This window comes from Camelus ferus, chromosome 1 (genome assembly GCF_009834535.1).
Source record: "Camelus ferus isolate YT-003-E chromosome 1, BCGSAC_Cfer_1.0, whole genome shotgun sequence".
In the NCBI taxonomy this organism is placed as follows: Eukaryota; Metazoa; Chordata; class Mammalia; order Artiodactyla; family Camelidae; genus Camelus; species Camelus ferus.
Genome location: NC_045696.1, coordinates 39,496,289 through 39,515,947, shown reverse-complemented (window position 1 = coordinate 39,515,947; position 19,659 = coordinate 39,496,289). Strand labels below are relative to the sequence as shown.

The 19,659-nt window shown below is 40.2% G+C and overlaps 1 protein-coding gene and 1 long non-coding RNA gene across 7 annotated transcripts in view; one reads left to right on the top strand and one right to left on the bottom strand.

Moving 5' to 3' along the window:
* The window catches only part of LOC106729154, a 91,306-nt gene extending 87,364 nt beyond the window's left edge, over window positions 1–3,942 (bottom strand). For all 4 annotated transcript variants that reach the window (XR_004323522.1, XR_004323523.1, XR_004323524.1 and 1 more), the window contains exon 1: window positions 3,838–3,942. This is a non-coding gene — a long non-coding RNA (uncharacterized LOC106729154). The remainder of the gene's footprint in view (window positions 1–3,837) is intronic.
* CPOX (coproporphyrinogen oxidase) overlaps window positions 3,574–19,659 on the top strand; it is a 34,264-nt gene continuing 18,178 nt past the window's right edge. The window contains exons 1-8 of one of the 3 annotated variants that reach the window (XR_004323447.1): window positions 3,574–3,672; window positions 3,908–4,641; window positions 6,430–6,573; window positions 6,829–6,939; window positions 7,569–7,710; window positions 9,590–9,808; window positions 13,292–13,396; window positions 15,494–15,586. Coding sequence is in view for 2 of the 3 variants with exons in the window: in XM_032489974.1 (XP_032345865.1) it covers window positions 4,119–4,641; window positions 6,430–6,573; window positions 6,829–6,939; window positions 7,569–7,710; window positions 9,590–9,808; window positions 13,292–13,396; window positions 15,494–15,581 (1,332 nt within the window). In the remaining variant the exon portion in view is untranslated. Of the gene's footprint in view, window positions 3,673–3,693; window positions 4,642–6,429; window positions 6,574–6,828; window positions 6,940–7,568; window positions 7,711–9,589; window positions 9,809–13,291; window positions 13,397–15,493; window positions 16,831–19,659 lie in introns of those variants that run through there. The other 2 variants (XM_032489974.1, XM_006181079.3) reach the window with 2 other exon arrangements.

Here is a 19,659-nt window from a genome sequence, read left to right as displayed (position 1 = left end):
CTTTAAAGTAGGCATTTATGATATTGTCTGTTCATCGTATCTCCCTTTTCTTACACATCCCACAATCACCACTCATCCTCTCCAACACTAATTACAGTGGGAGTTTCCTTGTGTTCTAACATGATCCCATCTCCTACCCCTAGCCATTTTTGACTGGTTCCAGGGTGGACATCTGAACAAAGAAGAAATAGAGTATTAGAAAGACCTAAGCTGCAAGTGAAAGAAAACCTGACAACCAGTACCTTAATTTATTTCTTCTCCTGTAACAACAACTCTAATGGTAGGCAGCTGAGGGCTGATGTATCTGCTCAAGAATCTCATCAGGACCGAGCCATCTTCTATCTTATTGCTCTGCAAACTTTTTTCATGAGACTTTCCTAATCTTGGTCACAAAATGGTTGCTGCAGCTCCAGATATCACATGCATATTACTATAGGGAAGAATAAAGGAAGCGCTAAAGGCAGAACATAAAGGACTTAAGGGGCAGGCACCATGGATTTTTCTCTTTTATAAAACTTTTCTGGAATATTTGAGTGGTATCTATACCTCTATGAAAAGCTAGTTTTAAAATTACTCCAGTTAAAGAAAAAGCAAGTCAGCAACACAAAATTGAATTGGATATTAGGCTACATTTAGCTTTGAAAACCAATTATATGAATGATCTATGTAAATATTTGCCTCTGAAGATTCAAAAGTTTAAAATGCAAATTCTAGGACAAAATAGAGTAAAAAAAACTCAAAAATTCCACTTCTTTGCTAATCTATTATCACCCCACAACCATTCCCACTAGAAGTTCTGATAAACTGGCAGCAGTGTGCCAAGGTAAACATATCTATTTGGTAATACAGTACTTTGTTAATAATTAGCCTGACATTCTGTATCTAGCTGAAAGTAACAGAACTAAGTCATTTTATAAAATATTTCTTAAGTTTGGCTCTTAAAACTTGGGAGTTGGTGAAAATAGTACAATTTAGTAAAGGTAGTGGGAATTATGTGTGTGTGCATGGTTAGAAGGCAGTAAAGCTATCAGAAGGATGTTAGAATCCCTTCTAATTAATTTTTTAGAAAAGGGCAGACTAATATACCATCAGTAGGCTAAAGGTTCAACAGGGCTTTGGGGCAGAGAGGAGGAGTCAAATTCATAAGCATTCTGGAAAGCCAGTGGAGTTTGAACAATGATACTTAATATTCCTTGTCAGTTTGTACAAGGCTAGTCAAAATCTTTTTGGCTGATAGGGTCACCAGAACATAAAGCAAAGCAAGAAACTGGGTCCAAAAAGGAACAGAAACTCTACTATACACCTTGTTTTACAACTTACCGTAAACTTATGATTGGTCCCTGCTGGCTTTCTGATGCTTGAAATTGCTTGAGTAGGGGATGCCTTTTACTCCACGCTGACAAATAAGGCTTAAATACAAGTAAATTCCTTGGGGACAATTTGAACCCCTAGGAAGTGTGATTTAAACTCACACTAACCAGGCTCTTAATGTCTTTCTTAAATGTAGCATAATATGGGGAGGATAGGGAAGACACTGGAAACCAGAGGAGGAAATGAGAGAGACCATGTGCACAGAGAGGGTAAGGATGGGGGGATGGAAGCCTGGAAACTAGTACACAGCAGGCTCCAGACCAACCTATCTGACTTGGCAAATGTTCAAAACAGCTTGTGCCTGCTTATCTTTTATGAACTGTATGAATATTCTCAGAATTGGAGCAAGATAATTAAGGGAGTTCTTAAAGAAAAATGGGCCACAGAGGTTCCTTCTCATTAATGAGGTTCATTTATCACCACCAGGCTCAGTCAAACCTTATCAAGCCTTCTACAAGAGGCAAACAAACCCTTCGTAGAGTGATTGGTCTTTTTTGCTGTTTTTTTCTAATTGAGGTATAATTGGCATATACATTAGTTTTAAGCATACAACATAATGATTTGATATATGTATATATTGCAAAATGATAACTACAATATTTAGTTAATACCCATCACCATACAGTAAAAATTTTTTTCTTGTGATGAGATCTTTTAAGATCTATGCTCTTAGCAACTTCCAAATATACAATTCAGTATTGTTAACTACAGTCATCATGTTGTACATGACATCTCCATGACTTATTTATCTTATTACTGGAAGTTTGTACCTTTTGATCCCTTTTGTCCATTTTGCCCACCCCTACATCTCACTGCTTCACAGCACTTTCTTCTTGATTTTTTTCAAACACCTGGAAGTTTCTCCTGCTCAGACTGCCCTCCATTCATTCATTCTATAAACATTCAGAGCCCGTCACAAGCCAGGCTCTGTGGTGGGTTCTGGGGATAAAAAGACCCTGTTCTCAGGAAGCTCACAGCCTAGCAGGGTGGACAGACATGCTGTCTGTAGGACAAGTGTTAGGTGGGGTGAGCATGGGGCTGTGAGGTGGAGAAGATGCTAAGTCAGCCCAGGAGTGTTAGGGATGGCAATGGCGGGAGGTGAAGCCATCCTTGTTCTGAAAGGCACATGGGGCTCCCAGACCCTCCCTCTCCCTGTTGAGAGCCAAACTTTCTCCAGGTTCCTCAGTGCTGGTGTCTCCCCTGCCAAAAGACCTGCCAGGCTTCTGGCTGGGTTTGGTCCCTCTGGTGCTCAGTCAGCCCCTACATTCCTTGCAGTGGGCCATAATATAGAGCGATAGAGCTTATCTTTCCTCTCCTTTGCCAACTCAGCATCCCAGCAAGTTCCACCATGGCTAAAACTTCCTCCAAAGTAGTTTATTCACTTATTAATCCAGGACTTTACCATTCATTGAATCTGCTAGAGAGTCAAGCTTGTCCACCCAGCTAACAAGGTGCTCCTGCATGAGAGCTACTGGTGCAGGTATGGACAGATAAAACACACTGCCCTGAACAACTGGTCTGACCCATAGCCGTGGAAGTTCCATCACTGCATCTAGCCACTAAGAAAAAACTTGTAGAAACCAACACCAGTGGCTTTAATTATTATTCACTACTAGACATTAAAATCATCCGGGAGACTTAGGGGGCAAATTAGCTCACGAATTATTCTTAAACTTGTATTTCCAGACAACATGGAACTGTGGTATGGTTACAGGAACAACAACAAAAAATCTATTAAATGTTAGCTTTCTTCCTCGTTTCTTTAAAGTGAGGAGAAGCGCAGGGTGGCTGGGGGCCGGTGGGGGGGGTTGCGGGGGGAGGGGAGGGAGTGGGGCGAGGAGGAGTGTGAATGTTTGTACTGCCTAGTCTACAGGAGTTGTTGGAAGTACTAAAGGTGGGAAATACTTGGCAGCATCCTACAACTGTAGGATAATAAGTATTTTTAAATCTTACTCTTTGGTCAAACACACCAAGTCATGAGTTTTCTGCTGGTTTAGTAAAACAATCTTTGCTTTCCTAGTTCTAAAATAAATGGGCGCTGTAGGAGCACAGCCTGGGAAGGTTTTAATGATAGAACTGTGCTGTGGAGTTGATTCCAGAAAGTCTTTTCCTAGGATTTTCTAAGGAGCCCTTTAACCAACTTTTTTGACTCCCTGTAAAAAGCCGCCCACGGGAAGGAGTTTCCCAGGCTCCGCCCCCACCAAGCCTACGAGCTTTCTAGAAGCTCCAGAGGGCTGGAACCGGGGACCAAAGGGCTGGCTATCCATACACATGCCAGGATTTGCACCTGTGTTTTAAAATGTAAGTCGAGGCTGGGGTCTCTGGCCAGATTTCTGCCCCAGTTAGTCCTCAGAATCCAGCTCTACTTTGTGTTCTCCCTCTGTTTGGTTGCACCGCAGACCAGAGGTTGTACGTGACAAAAAAGCCTCTTTTATCTCCGCCTTCGCTTCCACTGCCCTCTCCTACCTCCGCACCGCAGCTCTCTCCCCGTCGGCCTTGCCCCTGGGAACCGTGGATTCTTCTGTTTATCTCCTAGGCGCGGCGCTCCTGCAGGCGTCGATAGGAGCGGCGACTACAGCTCCCAGCATGCCCCGCCTCGCACCCCTCGGGGAGCCGACCCGGTAGTAGCTCTTACCCCGCAAAGGTTCCCTCTCCTAGTGTGGTCCGCCGCTCACCGCTCGGGACTCCAGCGGCTCAGGGGCCGGTCTCTGGGACGCGGGCACTGCCCAGGGTGACAGCACGGGAGCATGGCCGTGCACATGGGCAGGCTGAGCGCGGGCCCCTGCTGGCGCGCGGCGCGGGGCTGCTGCCGGGAGCTGCGCGCTTGGGCCCCACGCAGCGCGGCGGGACGCCTCTGCCGGCCGCCTGGCACCGCGGGCCCCGAGCAGAGCCGCGGGCTGGGGCACGGCCCGAAGGCGCGAGGTGGTCCCCGGCTGAGGACCGGGCTGGCCGCGGGGCTGGCCGGGCTGGCGGGGCTGGCGGCCGCCGCCTTTGGGCACGTGGAGCGGGCAGAGATGGTGCGCAAGAGTTCGGGGGCGCAGAGCCCCTCGCCGGGGAAGCCTGAGGAGGAGGACGACGAGTTGGCCCGCCGCTGCAGCTGCTTCATGGCTTTGCCTGTGACCGACCTGCGCGAGCTGAGGGGGAGGCCGGGAGACATGAAGACCAAGATGGAGCTGCTGATCCTGGAGACCCAGGCCCAGGTGTGCCAGGCGCTGGCACAGGTGGACGGGGGCGCCCGCTTCTCCGTGGACCGGTGGGAGAGGAAGGAAGGTGAGAAGGTCGGCCCCTGGCGGGAGGTGGAGATGGGAAAAGAGGCCAGGCTTTAGGTCCCAGGCAGAAAGTGACTTAGAATTGGGGATGGGAGTAAGGAAGGGGTTCCTGCAGAGCGCCTGCTAGTTTAAAAGGGACACAGTTCAAAAGATTGACACCGAAAGGGTCATCAGCCCTCAGCTTGCAGGTGTGGACCTGGATGTGCTGGCACTCTAGTACTAGACATTTCAAAATCTTTGCAGTTTTTTAATGGCGTTTTTAAAAGAAGTCTTAAGATCAGTTTTATCCAACAAACTTGGATGTCCAAGGTTGTAATTGAGCATAGATTTTCTCCACATTTCATTTGCTTTTCCGGGTGCCTTGACCCTTTCTCCTCCTTTGAAGATGGGAAAAGAAAGTCAACTCTTTACTCTTTAGTATTAGCCGGACTCCTCCAGCTGAGGGTGTTATTATGTCATTGTGTCTTTTCCCCAGGTTACACAAGAAATACTTGGCTTGTCAGTAGTTCTGCCAAATGCACCCATCAGGTTTCATGCTAGGAAATCTGTATTCAAACCGAGTTCAGTATTAAATTCTGGTATTAAATTTAATTCAGTATTAAAATCCAGTTCTTACAGAGTCAAATATATATTCATAACCATGTTATTGCCTGGGCAGTGAAACCCTACATCTTGGTCGTAAACTTAAAGGATTTCCGATTCCTCTTTCCTGGGAATACTACAGCGTCTTTCATTAGCGATTTTGGGCTGTGCGGCTGCCTGTTTATATTAAATGAAGTCAAGTCTGGTTTTCATAGCATTTTCCATCACGTAATGTTAGCGCTGTTAAACCAGGATGCAAACTCAAGTACTAAGACTAGCTGTATGACCCTCAGAAGTTATTTTTTGTGCCTCTGTTTCCTCATCAATGAAATGAGATTATAAATACTGTATGAGGATATTGTAAGGATAAGATGAGATGAATATACATGAAGTGCCAAAAATATTATTTGACTCTTAAAAAGCACGGAGACAAGTTGTTGGGCCACTTGTTAGCTGTATGTTTTGGAGAAGGTCTTTTGCCTTTCTGGGCCTCTGTTTTCTCGTTTGAAATCCACAAGGGTTGTACTGGATCATCTTATGTCTCATCCAGCTCTGAACATTCTTAGAACTAAAACAAGCCAAACATGAAGCTTCATGAAACAGTTGCTGTTGTGGTTACTTTAATATCTTAAAAAAACAAGCAAACCAGCTACTAATAGAAAAGCTCATATTCCTTAATATTCATGTGTCTCACTCAGTTTGTTTCTGAATCCCTCAAGCTTTCAAATATCTGCTGTTTATTAATCACCTATAGACAAAAGGCAAATAGCACAATGAGAAAAACACAACTGAAACAATATGGATGGGGCTCTTAAGTTTGGTAATAGGACTCTTCAAATATACTCATTCCTGTTTTTAACCTTTGCTTTCTTTCAGGTGTCCTAACCAACAGATGCCATTCTGAATGGTCTTATTTGAAGGGAAAATAATCCAGTGATTTATTTTAGATGATGACATAAGGATGTAGGAGAAATGCTCAGTTTGGTCATGTGGGGACATAAAATATTTGCCCACGGTCAATAGCACATGTCATAAAACTAAGCTGGTTGTCTGGTTTTACTGTATTTAAAATGATAAATATACTGGTATTATGGAAGATTTGGCAAATAGAGGAAAATAACTCCTAATCCCACCACCTTCATGCATCGGTTGTTCTCAGTTTTGCATATACTCTTATAGTCTCTCCTCACTACATTTTCCTAAACAGGAGGTGGTGGCATCAGCTGTGTACTTCAAGACGGGCGTGTTTTTGAAAAGGCTGGGGTGAGCATTTCTGTTGTTCATGGAAATCTTTCAGAGGAAGCAGCAAAACAAATGAGAAGTAGAGGAAAAATACTGAAGACGAAAGATGGTACGTCAGACAATCTTAGCAGCCTCTAATAGTCCCTGCAAACATTTTCCCCGCATAAGTTTTATTGGTAAAGTGAATATTGCTTCTGTAAAATACCATTTGGGTCCATATGCCAGACAAGCCTGTTCACAATTACCTTTTAAAAATGATATTTTAAGAGACAAATTAATAAGTAGCCTTTGAAAATTGATTCAGAAGTTAATTTATATCAAGTCAGGTGATCGAGTGCAGCTCATTACCTGTTTTATTTTCCAGGTAAATTGCCGTTTTCTGCTATGGGTGTGAGCTCTGTTATCCACCCTAAGAATCCTCATGCTCCTACTATCCATTTCAACTACAGATACTTTGAAGTAGAAGAAGCTGATGGTAAGGATCTCTGAAGCTGTGGAAAGTATTATTGTGCAAAATGTCTGCTAGCACAGGTTAGAGGGCATAACATCTAAAATCAAGAAAGAATACAATCTTAACGAGACTTTTTGGGAGGAATGTGAAGGCTTACTCCTTGGCAGGTGCAATGGATGTGCACAAGGGGTGAAAAGTGAAAGTGGTATTGGGCTGGACTCTGACGTCCTCATATTTCCTCCAGCACAGAAGGAATGATTTAATGAAACTGAACTTAAAGTGCGCACAGGGTTTTTTACAAATACAAATTCATTACATCCAAATGAAAACCTCATGTGCAAAATTAAGTTGACATTGAGAACTTGCTTTTGGAAATTGTCTTCCACATACGTAGCTTTGCCAGTCGCCAGTGCGTTACCAGTGGGTTTAAGTTGGGGTGCAGTTGGTCATGCCTCAGGATGCACAGGTAGCTGCAGCCTGTGTTGCCCATCAGCTGGGCCATCTGTTACCCTGTCAGAGCACCTGTGCAGCGCATGCCACGCCTGTTGGTGTCTCTGCTGGTGATGGCATTTAAAGTCAATGTATTTAACTTTCCTTTTGAGTAGTGTGCTGCGTCTGAGTTCACATCGGAATCACATGTCTTGATTTGATAGGTAACAAGCAGTGGTGGTTTGGTGGTGGATGTGACCTTACACCAACATACTTGAACCAAGAGGATGCGGTGCATTTTCACAGGACTCTAAAGGAGGCTTGTGACCAGCATGGTCCAGATCTCTACCCCAAATTTAAAAAATGGTAGGTAAAGATATTGAACTTGTTGTGATCCCTGAAGTATTGTCCATTCCTTCTGTAGATCCTGAAGGCACTACTATGTCACTGAATACCTTTCTCAGTTGATGAAGGTTGAACTGTTTTCTTTGCCTGTTAGAAGTGGGATACTAGTTTTAAGTGGTTTTAATATGTTATTTTGTTAGGAATATTTGAATGTCTGTGATTAAAAATTGGGTAGCAGCACCTTTTTTGATCCTAATGATTTAGGATATAAACTTGAAGGTGCTCTATACCTGTGAATCAGAGGCCTTTTAATCTTAGGGTAGAATATTAAAGAGAATTATCATCTTGTTTCCATAGGAATGTGTTAGGGCATAGGGTGCAGGTTGGAGAACTGTTAGGAGAGATGCAAATGTACCAGAGATTGTGAACAAGGAGAAAACTGGGATTGGAAACTTTGTGAAAGAAACTCGGATGATAAAGAAAAGAAAAATAAACAAGTGGTGAGGAGACCCTGGCTCTTTGGTAGATGTGAGATGGGGTCTGTGCATAGAGTTGTTCAGAATAAGGATGAAGTACTCAATGCTGCTTGACACTAATTGGCATTCTTGAAAAAGGAAGAACAGAAAAGGGTGTTGGGGTTTTTTTTTTGCTTTGCTTTTAGAGTTAATAACTGAAATCTTGATGTATTTGTGTAAGAGCATGGAGTTTAGCTTTAAAATCCTCAGAAAAGAGAAAACATTTCAGTAATCTCCTTTTGAGTTGACATTACCACTGAAAACTGCACAGCCATGGACGCATAGATGTAAGACAAAGGGTGGTTTTTCTCACAAATGAGCATCCTTCCAGGAGGAGGATTGGAGGGTAGACATTCCCTTTTTTTGGTTTCCTTTTATTGTTATTACTGAGATGACTTTATCTGAGTACTGTTAATAAAATATCTAGGATGCAGTCTAGTTAAAAAGCTTTTAGTAAAAGTACCTGGTAAATCTCTTAATTTCGTAATCTCATAAAGAGAGATTTGTAAATAATATGATTCAGTTAAAGCTGACTTTACAGCCTTGCTCGGGATACACTTTATGTTAATAAAATATGCATGTAAAGGAAAGCCAGCAAGTCACAATTGAGGTGAATTACACCAGTGCATCAGTTCTACAGATAAGCATCTGCTGCCCTTTAGTTAATTTTTTTACTTGACGTATAGTTGATTTACAATATATTAATTTTAGGTATGCGATATAGTGATTTAGTATTTTTATAGATTATACTCCATTTAAAGTTATTATAAAATAGCAGCTATGTTTCCCTGCCTGTGCTGTACTATATATCCTTGTAGCTTATTTATTTTATACATAGGACTTTGTATTTCTTAATCTCATACCCCTGTCTTACCCTTATTCCCTTCCCTCTCCCCTCTGGTTGCCACTGGTTTGTTTTCTATATCTATGAGTCTGTTTCTGTTTTGTTACATAAATTCTTTGTTTTATTTTTTAGATTCTATATATAAGTGATACCAGAGTATTTGTCTTTCCCTGACTCTCTAGGTCCCAGACTAGACAGAAATGCTTCTGAGGACAGCAGGATCCCTTGTTTCAAAAGATAAAGTATGAGTGCTAGACTCTTTGTTTCCCTTTTCAGTAAAGGTCTCAGAGTGCCACATCCTTTAGATAGACATATGTTAAATTGCCCACTTGGTTTGCGAATGAAAGCATTTTCTATGTTGGTGATAATTGCAGGGAATCTGTCTAAAGCCCCAGTTTTATTTTCAGAGTTGGACTGGAAGTAAAGTCACTGTGCCTTAGTAGTCGAGGATAGTGCTCTAAGCTGAAACGCTCACATTGATTTTCGTGTTTTCCTCTTTTTTCCTTTTTGGTCCCTGATTCGGCTTTGCTGTGTTTTCCAGGTGTGACGATTACTTTTTTATAGCCCATCGTGGGGAACGGAGGGGCATCGGGGGTATCTTTTTTGATGACCTTGACTCTCCATCCAAAGAGGAGGTGTTTCGCTTTGTGCAGAGCTGTGCCCAGGCTGTCATTCCTTCTTACATTCCCCTTGTGAAAAAGCACTGTGATGACTCCTTCACCCCCCAGGAGAAGTTGTGGCAGCAGCTCCGGAGAGGACGGTGAGTGAGCGACGGGAGAATGAACTGTCTCTTCCAGTACTCAGCTGGGGCTTGGGGGAGGTGGGGCAGTCGTAATAAAAGTGAGTAGTGTATTGCCTTAGGCAGATGCTTGGTCAGAGTTACTGTATTAATACTCACTCTAATTTCTTTTCATAACTAGATGACTATTAAATGAATTTTAAAATTGTGTAAAATAACATTATAAAAAGAGCAAAATTTGTCTATACATTAGAGACTCACATTGGGCATGTAGTAAGTACTTGCTGAATCTAATTTCTTGTAGTTTGTCTTCTCTCTCTACCTTCTAGCCTTAGGCCAAGATAAAGGGCATCATTTAATGTTTTTGCTGCTTTGTGAATTTGGAATCACACCTTTTTTCGTTCATCTCTAAGGTTTCCCGGAAATCGTTTTAATGAAAATAATCATTTGAGAAATTATTTACACTGAGTGGTAACATTTAATAATTATAGAGCCCTTACTGTATGCTGGCCAGCCACATGTCAGGCACTTACACCTAATTTTCTCCACAAGCTTGTGAGCCTGGTGTAATTATCATCATTTCGCGGATGATAAATCTTAGTCTTAGAAAGGTAAGTCTTTGCCCAAGATTACACAGCTGGTAAATAAAAGATCCCAGATGTGGAACTATGTCATCATGACTTCAGAACTTGCAGGTTTTCCCGTATGTGAAGGAGGTTAAGTAGTTGAAGCAGGTTCGCGTGCCTGACCACGATGCTCACATCAGCCACCCAACTCTGTGCGCTGAGCTCCGTGAGCTCGGCTGGGTGAACAGCATGAGTCATCTTCAGCTGGGGTATGATTGTGAATTAGCTCCAAATTTTCCACTCTTCCGGCTCATACCGGTTTCTCATGGCCATCCGAGTTTCACACGTACTACTCGTCTAGGCTATAAAATGGATTTTCTCATTTATGTTAATTCTGCCTCAAGCATATGAAGTTTTGAATACCAAAGGAGTTAAGGCTAGTGCCCTGAAAATGTTCCAAGTCTAAAGGTGAAAGTTTGTTGTTTATACTTTCTTAGGTCTGCCTGTGCCTGTCTGCTCCCCCCATTTATAAACTTGGGAAAATGAGAATTGATTGTTTTCTTGTTAGAAATTTCTTAAACAATGCATCTGTTTTGGGACTTTTTTGTTTAGGGTTCCCTGACTTCCCCCAATATTCGTTAATACTCCTTCCCTTTCACTTGGTGTTTATCACGTGCCCCTAGTGGCTGGCACCACGCTGGGAAAGCAGCTCACAGTTCAGTGGGGAAGACGGCCCTAAGAGGACAGTCCTAAGAGGACAGTTTACAGCTCTGTGGAAAGTGCAGCGTTCTAGTTTCGCATGGGATTTCATATGCGGAGCCTCAGGCTTTGTGAATACTAATAAAGCGAAGCCTTTACAACTTCTTAGACATAGGAATGATGTTTTGGTTTTTGTTTTGGGTTTTATTTTTTCACTTTTTTATTGAGAAAATACTTTGCAAGTTTCATTTGTGTGTATCATTGCTTGTCAGTGTGCTTTGAACTGGGCAGAGGTGTGGGGTGTTAGGTTGATTTTCTGTGGTGTGGTGGGTGACTGTACTTTCAAAGAGGCCCCCTTTACCCCACTTTATCTCTGGGCCTTAAAATGGCAGTCAACTCTGGGGATTCAGATAACCCCAGCTCTTTGCTGCGGTTATCAGCGCTGTCTTCACTTTCTTACATGGCATTCATAACCTGCTATCTGTATTACTCTTCCCCACTTCCTCCCTTTCCCCTGCTGTGGTCAGGCTGCTTCCCTTTTGACTTTACAGTCCCCTCTTTGGCGATCTCAGTCTCTTGTCCTCCGTCACTGCTGTTCTCTCCCCAGACCTGGAACCTCCCATCTTCTAGCTGTCTTTTTCACAGGAGAGCAGAAACTAAAGATCTTTAACTTGTTGTTTTGTATTTGGGAAAAGGGAAACAGGATACAATTTGGTATCAGTTAAATGGAAGGGAACGGTTAAGGTTCAGAGTTTACAGGTATCTCAGAGAGGATGAATGTATGGAAAGGGTCAGAAAGATCAGCTCTAAATGAAACCTGGTGGGAGACAAGAGAGGCTAAAGGAGGGAAAGGAACATTATTCACTCAAAGCAGAAATGCAGCACAAGGTCCTGCAGAAGCTCCTGACAAGGGTCTTTGAAAAAGACTTCTGTATAAACTACAGAATCACAGCCATCCTTTAAACATCACATTTCAAAAGAGTGACATCGGGGATGGAAAAGGGGGTTGAGAGACTGAAGGTGTTTTCCATGGTCTCAATGAGGAAGAATTTAAGAACATTCATTTGAATTATCTCTTGAAACAGGCATAAGAAGGTATTAAATAGTTATTAGTGCCCAGAACTCAATCAATGGTAAATAAATGGTGAGGACTAGAAAAGAATGTGTGAATGTAATTTATTTAAATTTTCTCAGAGCTTTTGCAAGTTTCCACAGAGAAGGAGGCTTTCTAAAAATTGAGTCCTGTGGGATTCTAGAGAATATTTTTCTCTAGTTGTGATATTTTTCTCTAGTGTTAAGTATAATAACTGGTGCATAAATGATAATATCTGAGGAAAGTTTTGACCAAGAGAGTAGTTTTCGAGTGAGTTGAGAATGATATGAAAGGGGAACAGTTTATTGAAAATTTCAGATTTATGGATCATTCTCAATTCTTTTGGGTAGTAGAAATTACCTTTTTGAAATTGGGGAAAAGAGCTCATGATATTCAAGGCAGTCACAGATTTTTAAGCTAGATCGAGGTTAGATATGACTTGATGGCTGTTAGTGGAAAACTAATACACTGAGCCGAGTTAGTTGATGTTAAGGATCTTTTTCTGAGAAAATAAAACTAAACACCACAATTCAACCGCTACCTTTTGTTATGACATTTGCCATTAATCTGCAAGAAAACTGAATTATATGACTGCTTATTAGTGCTACTTACTATTTTAAGAAAAGGGAATATCTAGAATATATCAGGAATTACTAATACATTGCTTTTCTCTGTACTTGGCCTTTCAATTACAAGAGTTTTCACTGTCTCAGTACGTGTGAGTTATTGGCAGTGAAGTGAAGTCTTTGACTCTGAAACATCTCAGACTGTAGGGAAGGGCCAGAAAGAGCTGTTCTGTCCTGTTGAGGGGTGCCATTTCCTTTTCTTAATTGTTTTTGTGCCTTCAAGTTCTAAGCTTTGTATTCATTCTGTTTATTTATTGGAAAACATAACCTTTTTGTTTTGTAACTGCTCTATGTTGGGGCTGAATCTGTATCCTATTGTTTATTGGATAGAATACCCTTTTATTGATGCCTGTCCAGATGGAGACAACTCAGCTGACTAGACTGGTGTCCCCTGTGCCAGTTCCAGCTGATTGGGTGGGGGTTGGTGGGAAGACACCCCCCTTTAAGCATTCATCATGGACGAATTTAAGAAGGATTTTACTCAGCCAGCTCTTAATCTTATTTAATGTCTTTATCTCAGGTATGTAGAATTTAACCTGCTGTATGATCGAGGTACAAAGTTTGGCCTCTTCACCCCAGGATCCAGGATAGAAAGCATCTTGATGTCTTTACCTCTAACTGCCCGGTAAGAATAACTCATCCTAATAGTTATTTCCCACCCCCTGGCCCTCTAACCCCCACAAAACATGAACCTCAACACTGCAAATGTCTTACCTAAAGACTTGATTGGTTTTGACTTTGCTGACTTTATAAGAAAATCACAGGCAAAGAATTAATGAAAATCAAATTGTGTTTTTAAGAGACAGCGGGATAAATGATAATGGCTTTGTGTATGAGAACAGGGAGTGAGAAGATAGGGTGGGCTGTGTGTCTAGGGAGCCAGACGGACCTTCCCTACTTGGTAATTTTTTAGGAAGAGCTGTGGGCAAAGCAAACCTATTTGAACGTATCAGGTTTTTAAACTTAATTTTGTTAGAATTGATGACACTTGTGGGGAAAAGTCTTATTCTCCACTATGAAGTATTAAGCTTGTTTGAAAGCATGAAGGGGCATGTCAGATGCTCAGCATTCTCGCTGTGCTTTACGTGCTACTGGGGAGCACTTCTGTAAAAGTTAATTGAATCTCTGCAGGGAAGTTTAAGATCTATTTCTGTTGGCACTATTAGCTTAATAAAGATCTATAATTGACTCTTGGCTATGAGAAGGTGAGAATGGTGTGCATCTAGACTGTAATAGAAAAGATCAGGAAAAAAAATTACCATTGCTTGCTTTAGAAGAGCTAGAATCTTCTCTTCATGAGTTTAAATGTTCAAATAAGAATGTTCACAAAACAGAGACAGACTCACAGATGTAAAAAACAAACTTATGGTTACCAGCTGGGGCAGGGAGTGGGGAGGGATAAACTGGGAGTTCTGGATTTGTAGATACTAACTATTGTGTATAAAATAGACAACAAGGTCCTACTGTATAGCATAGGGATCTATGTTCAATACCTTGTAATGGCCTATAATGAAAAAGAATATGAAAAGGAATATATGTATATATAATATATATGTATAAATGAATATATAATATATTATATAATTTATATGTATAAATGAATCACTATGCTGTACACCAGAAACTAACACATTAGAAGTCGACTGTATTTCAATTAAAGAAAAAAAAAAGAATGAACTTCTGGCTGGTGTTGAAGGTCTGCCTTGCATCATTCTGCTGTTCAGATCTAGCCTCATGAGATCAGTACCCTCTACAGTTGTCACTGTATTCGGAATGGCATTGTCTCCATCCTATTTAACTGTTCTTAGGATCTCATGGTTTGGGCTGGAAGCTCACTCACATTGCTGTTAGGTGTTCCTGCCACCCTAGAGGCAAGATGCAATAAAAAGTAGAGCCTGGTTTTTAAGGCCTCAGTCTACCTGACAGCTGCTGGCCCCTAATTATAATGCACATTCCAAGCTGCAGATAAGGGTAGATTATAAATCAGTCCCTTGCTCAATTGAATTCCATTAACACAACAGGTCATTTTTAGCTGCTTATAAGTCTGCACCAGAAGTCTGCAGACTTAAGGCTTCAGGATAAATCTAGATCCACCTGTGGTATGTTTATGTACAGCCCTTGAGCTAAGAATGGAAATTTACATTTTTGGAGGATTGTTGAAAACCAAAAGGGAATATATGAGAGACTATAATATTTACGTGGCCCCCAAAGCATAACATATTTATTATGTGGCCATTTATAGGAAAAGTTTGCCAACCTCTGGTCTAAACCAGTGTTTGCCAGATCTCATACTACAGCTTAACCATTTGGACTATATTTGTCTATAATCTTAAATTTTATACTTTTATTTTTTCACAGAGAGAATTAAAGGCAAGCCAATATTATTGTCATAAATAGAGAGTAATGCATTAAAATAAATGCGTGAGTATCAAGCTAAAAAAAGTATGCCCATGGATCAGCTGAAATTCTATACTTTATGAAACCCTGGTTTATAGCAAAAGTGTATTTTGGCTTTGAAATATTAATATTAGCCAAAGTATGCTCAAGAATTACTAAGAAACTTTATTTCTTTAGCAGCAAATAAAAGGCTAGTAGAGACAAAGAGATATAAGACTTTTTTTTTTTTACTCAAAGTTTTATTTTTCATTTATATTTGGTGAAGAGGTATGTGTGTTATTTTTATTATTATTATATTTTCTGCTTCTGTTTTGGACCTACCTAGATGGGAATACATGCATTCACCCTCAGAGAACTCCAAAGAAGCTGAAATTCTGGAAGTTCTGCGCCATCCAAGGGACTGGGTGCATTGATGCAGGTAGAACACCCTTCCTTGGGGGAAACAGAATGCGTGCACCTTTTTCCTCTCATTCCACTGGCCAGCACCACTGCCACTATGTGGCACTTAGCTATGTGTTAGAACTCCAGTCTTCTCTACCTGGAGTCTGCCTCCTTGGCAGGTGGTGAAATGTGTTTTAAGCACTGCAAGTTTCCATTAGGTGCTGTCAGTGATGGCTGGTGAGATGGCAGCTTGTCAAAGTCAGTTGCTTGATGAAAACTCATTCATACTTTTAGAATCATTTTATATGACTCGTTTACAAACAATGACATTAAGTTTCCAAGAACTGGTTAAAGAGATCTAGATATTATAATTTTTATCAGGAAACTTCTCATGTTATTTTTGTTTCATGTGTTTTATAAAGGTTCTGCCACAAAAATCTGTGGGATAAATTTAATTTTCACTAATTCAGTGAAGTTGAGACTTACTAGTAATTTTAGAAAGCAACTGGAAATGAAGATGAAAATTCTACATTGTCATTACTGAAGTTTCTTTGATCATAATCTTTATATGTCTTTCTCTAGAGATCATATTATTGTAAAACACTCATTTTTATATTGATAGATATTTAAGAATACTTGAAATTTTCTTAATCTCTGCATGTGTTACAATTCAATGATAACCTATAGTTAAACCCTAAAGTGACATCACTGTTACTTAAACAAGGGACATCTAAGTTGTAATTTTGATTTTTGTAGAACTATAATTTGTTAATGTTGGAATTCTCTGCACTTTTGAATGGGAAAGCTTGTAACCTTGGATTCTAATATCTAAAAATTTCTGTTGCAGACATTTCTATGTGGAGGTTTAAACTAGGAACAGTCCTGGGGATGTTGTGAATTTAGGAGCTGTTTCTCATTTGGGAAACATTTCTTTAATTAAAGCAGACAGCTAGTGTGAGAAGCTTGTAGGCTTTGTATAAATACATTTCTTTGAAGATGGATTAATTGAAATTATCCCTTTTTAAAATTAGAGATTCTGTAAGTCTGCTCTTAAGAGAAAATCACATTAAAGTTCTTTGTTCATGTAATAATATGAAATGTATTTTATTTTATTCATAACATTGAAATTTGTAAGGAATAGTATCTTTGTACATATTATTAAGCATTTTCTTGGAATATGTTGAATGTATGGTTTTGTGTGACTTGTTAGGGCTAGAAAATGTGTGAATTCTTTAACTGTCTTCCCCCAGATGTGCTGATAAATTTTATTTTGAACTATGACTAAGAAATGTTTGTATTTTTCTTTTTTTTTTTTCAGAATAATTGATATAGGGAAGATGAATATTTCTTAGTACTAAAACTGCTGTTCCTCATTTCTAAATATTTTATCCAAGAAACATACAAGTTTTGCATTTGAATTTTCATAGGTGCTTTATTCATAATAGCCAAAATGTAGATATAATACAAATGCCCATTAGCAGATAAATAGGTAAATAAATTATGATACATCCATACGTTAAAATAGTACTCAGCAATGAGAAAGAACATTCATTGATAAATGCAATAACGTGGGTGAATATCAAAAAAGCATTATTGCAAATGAAGGAAGTCAGACACAATAGCACTCACTGTGTAACTCCTTTCATGAAAACCTAGAAAAGTTAAAACCCTAGAAACAGAAGGCAGATCAGTGGTTGCCAGGGTCTGGGGCTGGGGAATTGACTGTGACGGAACAAAATACCTTGAGGTGGTAGAAGTGTCCTATGTATTGATTGTAGTGGGTACCAGACTGTATACATTTATCAGAACTCATGGAACTTGACACTTACGCACAATAAAATTCCATGGTTTTATGATTTATACTTCAACAAAGCTGATTAAATGGGAAAAATACCCCAATGATCCCATAATACACACATGTGGGAACAAATGTTCAAATAAACTTCAATTTACCTTTTACAGAGTAAGTCCCTATCATATAGTTTTGCCAGCCTATTTAGTCGTGTTTAGGGCTATTGGGGTCTGGACATTGGACTAAGAAGAAATTTCAAAACTTTTCTGTGCATATTGTTTTTCATACTCTTCAATAATCATGTCTTTTTCTTACAGATGAGACTATGGGGAAAAAATGACAGCATTGTGTAACTATTGGAAAATCATTCTGCTGTTATCCAAACTTAAATTTCTCTTCCAAATTTATATTGATGTCTGAGTCTACTAGAGGCACAGCGTACACCTCCAAATGCCTTGAACACGTGTATTGGTGGTCATAAGGCATGGAAATTTTGGGGGTGGGACATAAATGCTTTGGAGCAAATTTCTAACTACCACTTTATACCCATCACTGTTCTCTACTTACCCACCTATTCAACTGAGTAATTAATGAGATAAAAACTTCTGCTAAAGAGCACCAGAATAGAAGGCCAAATAATGTTTTTTTTTTTTTTTTAATGATTTATCCTTCCAGGAGTCTTTTGCTGTTAAAATTTATCAATGCTGGAATCATCTGCTGGTTTTTTACTTACATGTCTGTGGGAAGGCTAGGCTTAGCTTGGACTGTGGACCTAGTGCCTACAGGTGGCTCACAACACGCATTCTACCCATCAAGGCAGAGGCGGTTGCCTTCTGATCTAATCCCAGGGATTATGTAATGTCACTTCCTTCACATTCCATTGGTTACAAGTGAGTCATTAAGACCAGCTCCCAATTCAAAGAGAAGGAATTAGATCCCAGAGTTTCTCAATGGGAGGAGTGTCAAGGATTTGTGGTCATCATGAAAACCACCACGTAGCCTTTCACGACCAAAACCACAAAATAATTTGACTTTCTCTCCTTCATTGCTCAAATCAAATCCCATTGAGTCTACCTTTGAAGTGTTCCTTATTTCCTGCCTCTGCCCGCCACCCACTACTTAGGTCCCACATTCCCTCTCACCTGAATATTTGCAATTCCCTACTTGCCTTTGGTCACTATGACCTCCATTCTCTCCCTTCAGAATTTCTTCCCCAAATCCCATTATTATTGCCCTCCTCTAATACTCTAAGCATCCTCCCTTCTCCTACAGAAAACTTTCTGAATTAAGCCTGACTTTGAAAGCAATCTACCATTTGAACCCAAACCTCGCTTTTCAGCCTTATCTTCTCCTTCATTCCTCCCCTGCTCATCACTCACCGTTTTCCTGAACATTCCCTTAATTCTCTTCCATCTGACCTTTGCTCAGGTGGCTGCTTTCTCTGCTTGGAATCTCTTATCATCCCTCTCAGTGCATTTTACCTTTGGTATTGCTATCATCACAGTCTGGCTTCATAGTCATTCAGTGCACACTACACTTATTTCAAAATATTTAAGGTGGGTCTTTTTCTCATATATAAAGTCTGCTACCTTATGAATGACCTGTTAACCTTTGTATTCCAACATTGTTTTGCAATATTGTTTGACTTTCTATATAACTGTCTCATTCCTGGTCTGTGAAGACTGAGGTTCCCAGTATACATCTCTTAAGAGCCCATTTAGAAAAAATTTTAAGGATGTTTGTACTATCTCTGCCACAAGTATTAACTATGTGTTTGAAATCCTACATTTAAAAAAAGTTGGTCCTTCTTTCCAAAGACACACATGTGTAAGTTCCAATTTCACAGTAAACCTGTACTACCACATTTAAGTTAGGGAGCTTGGACATTTACAATATTGCTTCACTAAATACCTTTGTATTATAACCTGAATCCGAGTCATGGGTCATGCAACGTAAAACCTCACAGACTTGTTTCTGCAGGTGGTTTTATGCCAGATACACACCAGCATATACCAGCAGAGCAAGGTAATTAAACTGCATTCTGTCTTCCAATAAGTGTACTTGGTTTTGATTCTAGAAGTTAAACTCGTTAGTATTTTAAAGTATCCTTCACCTATTCCTGTTCACATTTCAAAACATGTTTGAACATAAAACTAGGCATAATCTAATCCATCATGGTTTCAATGAGTTGACAGTCACTTAGGAAAGCGAGCTGGTTTTGTGATCATCTAGAGATACAGCATTGACTCTCGTGGATGTATGTGCTTATGAAGTGGGTAGGGAGGTACCAAACTAAAGTTCACAATCAAGTTGTACCA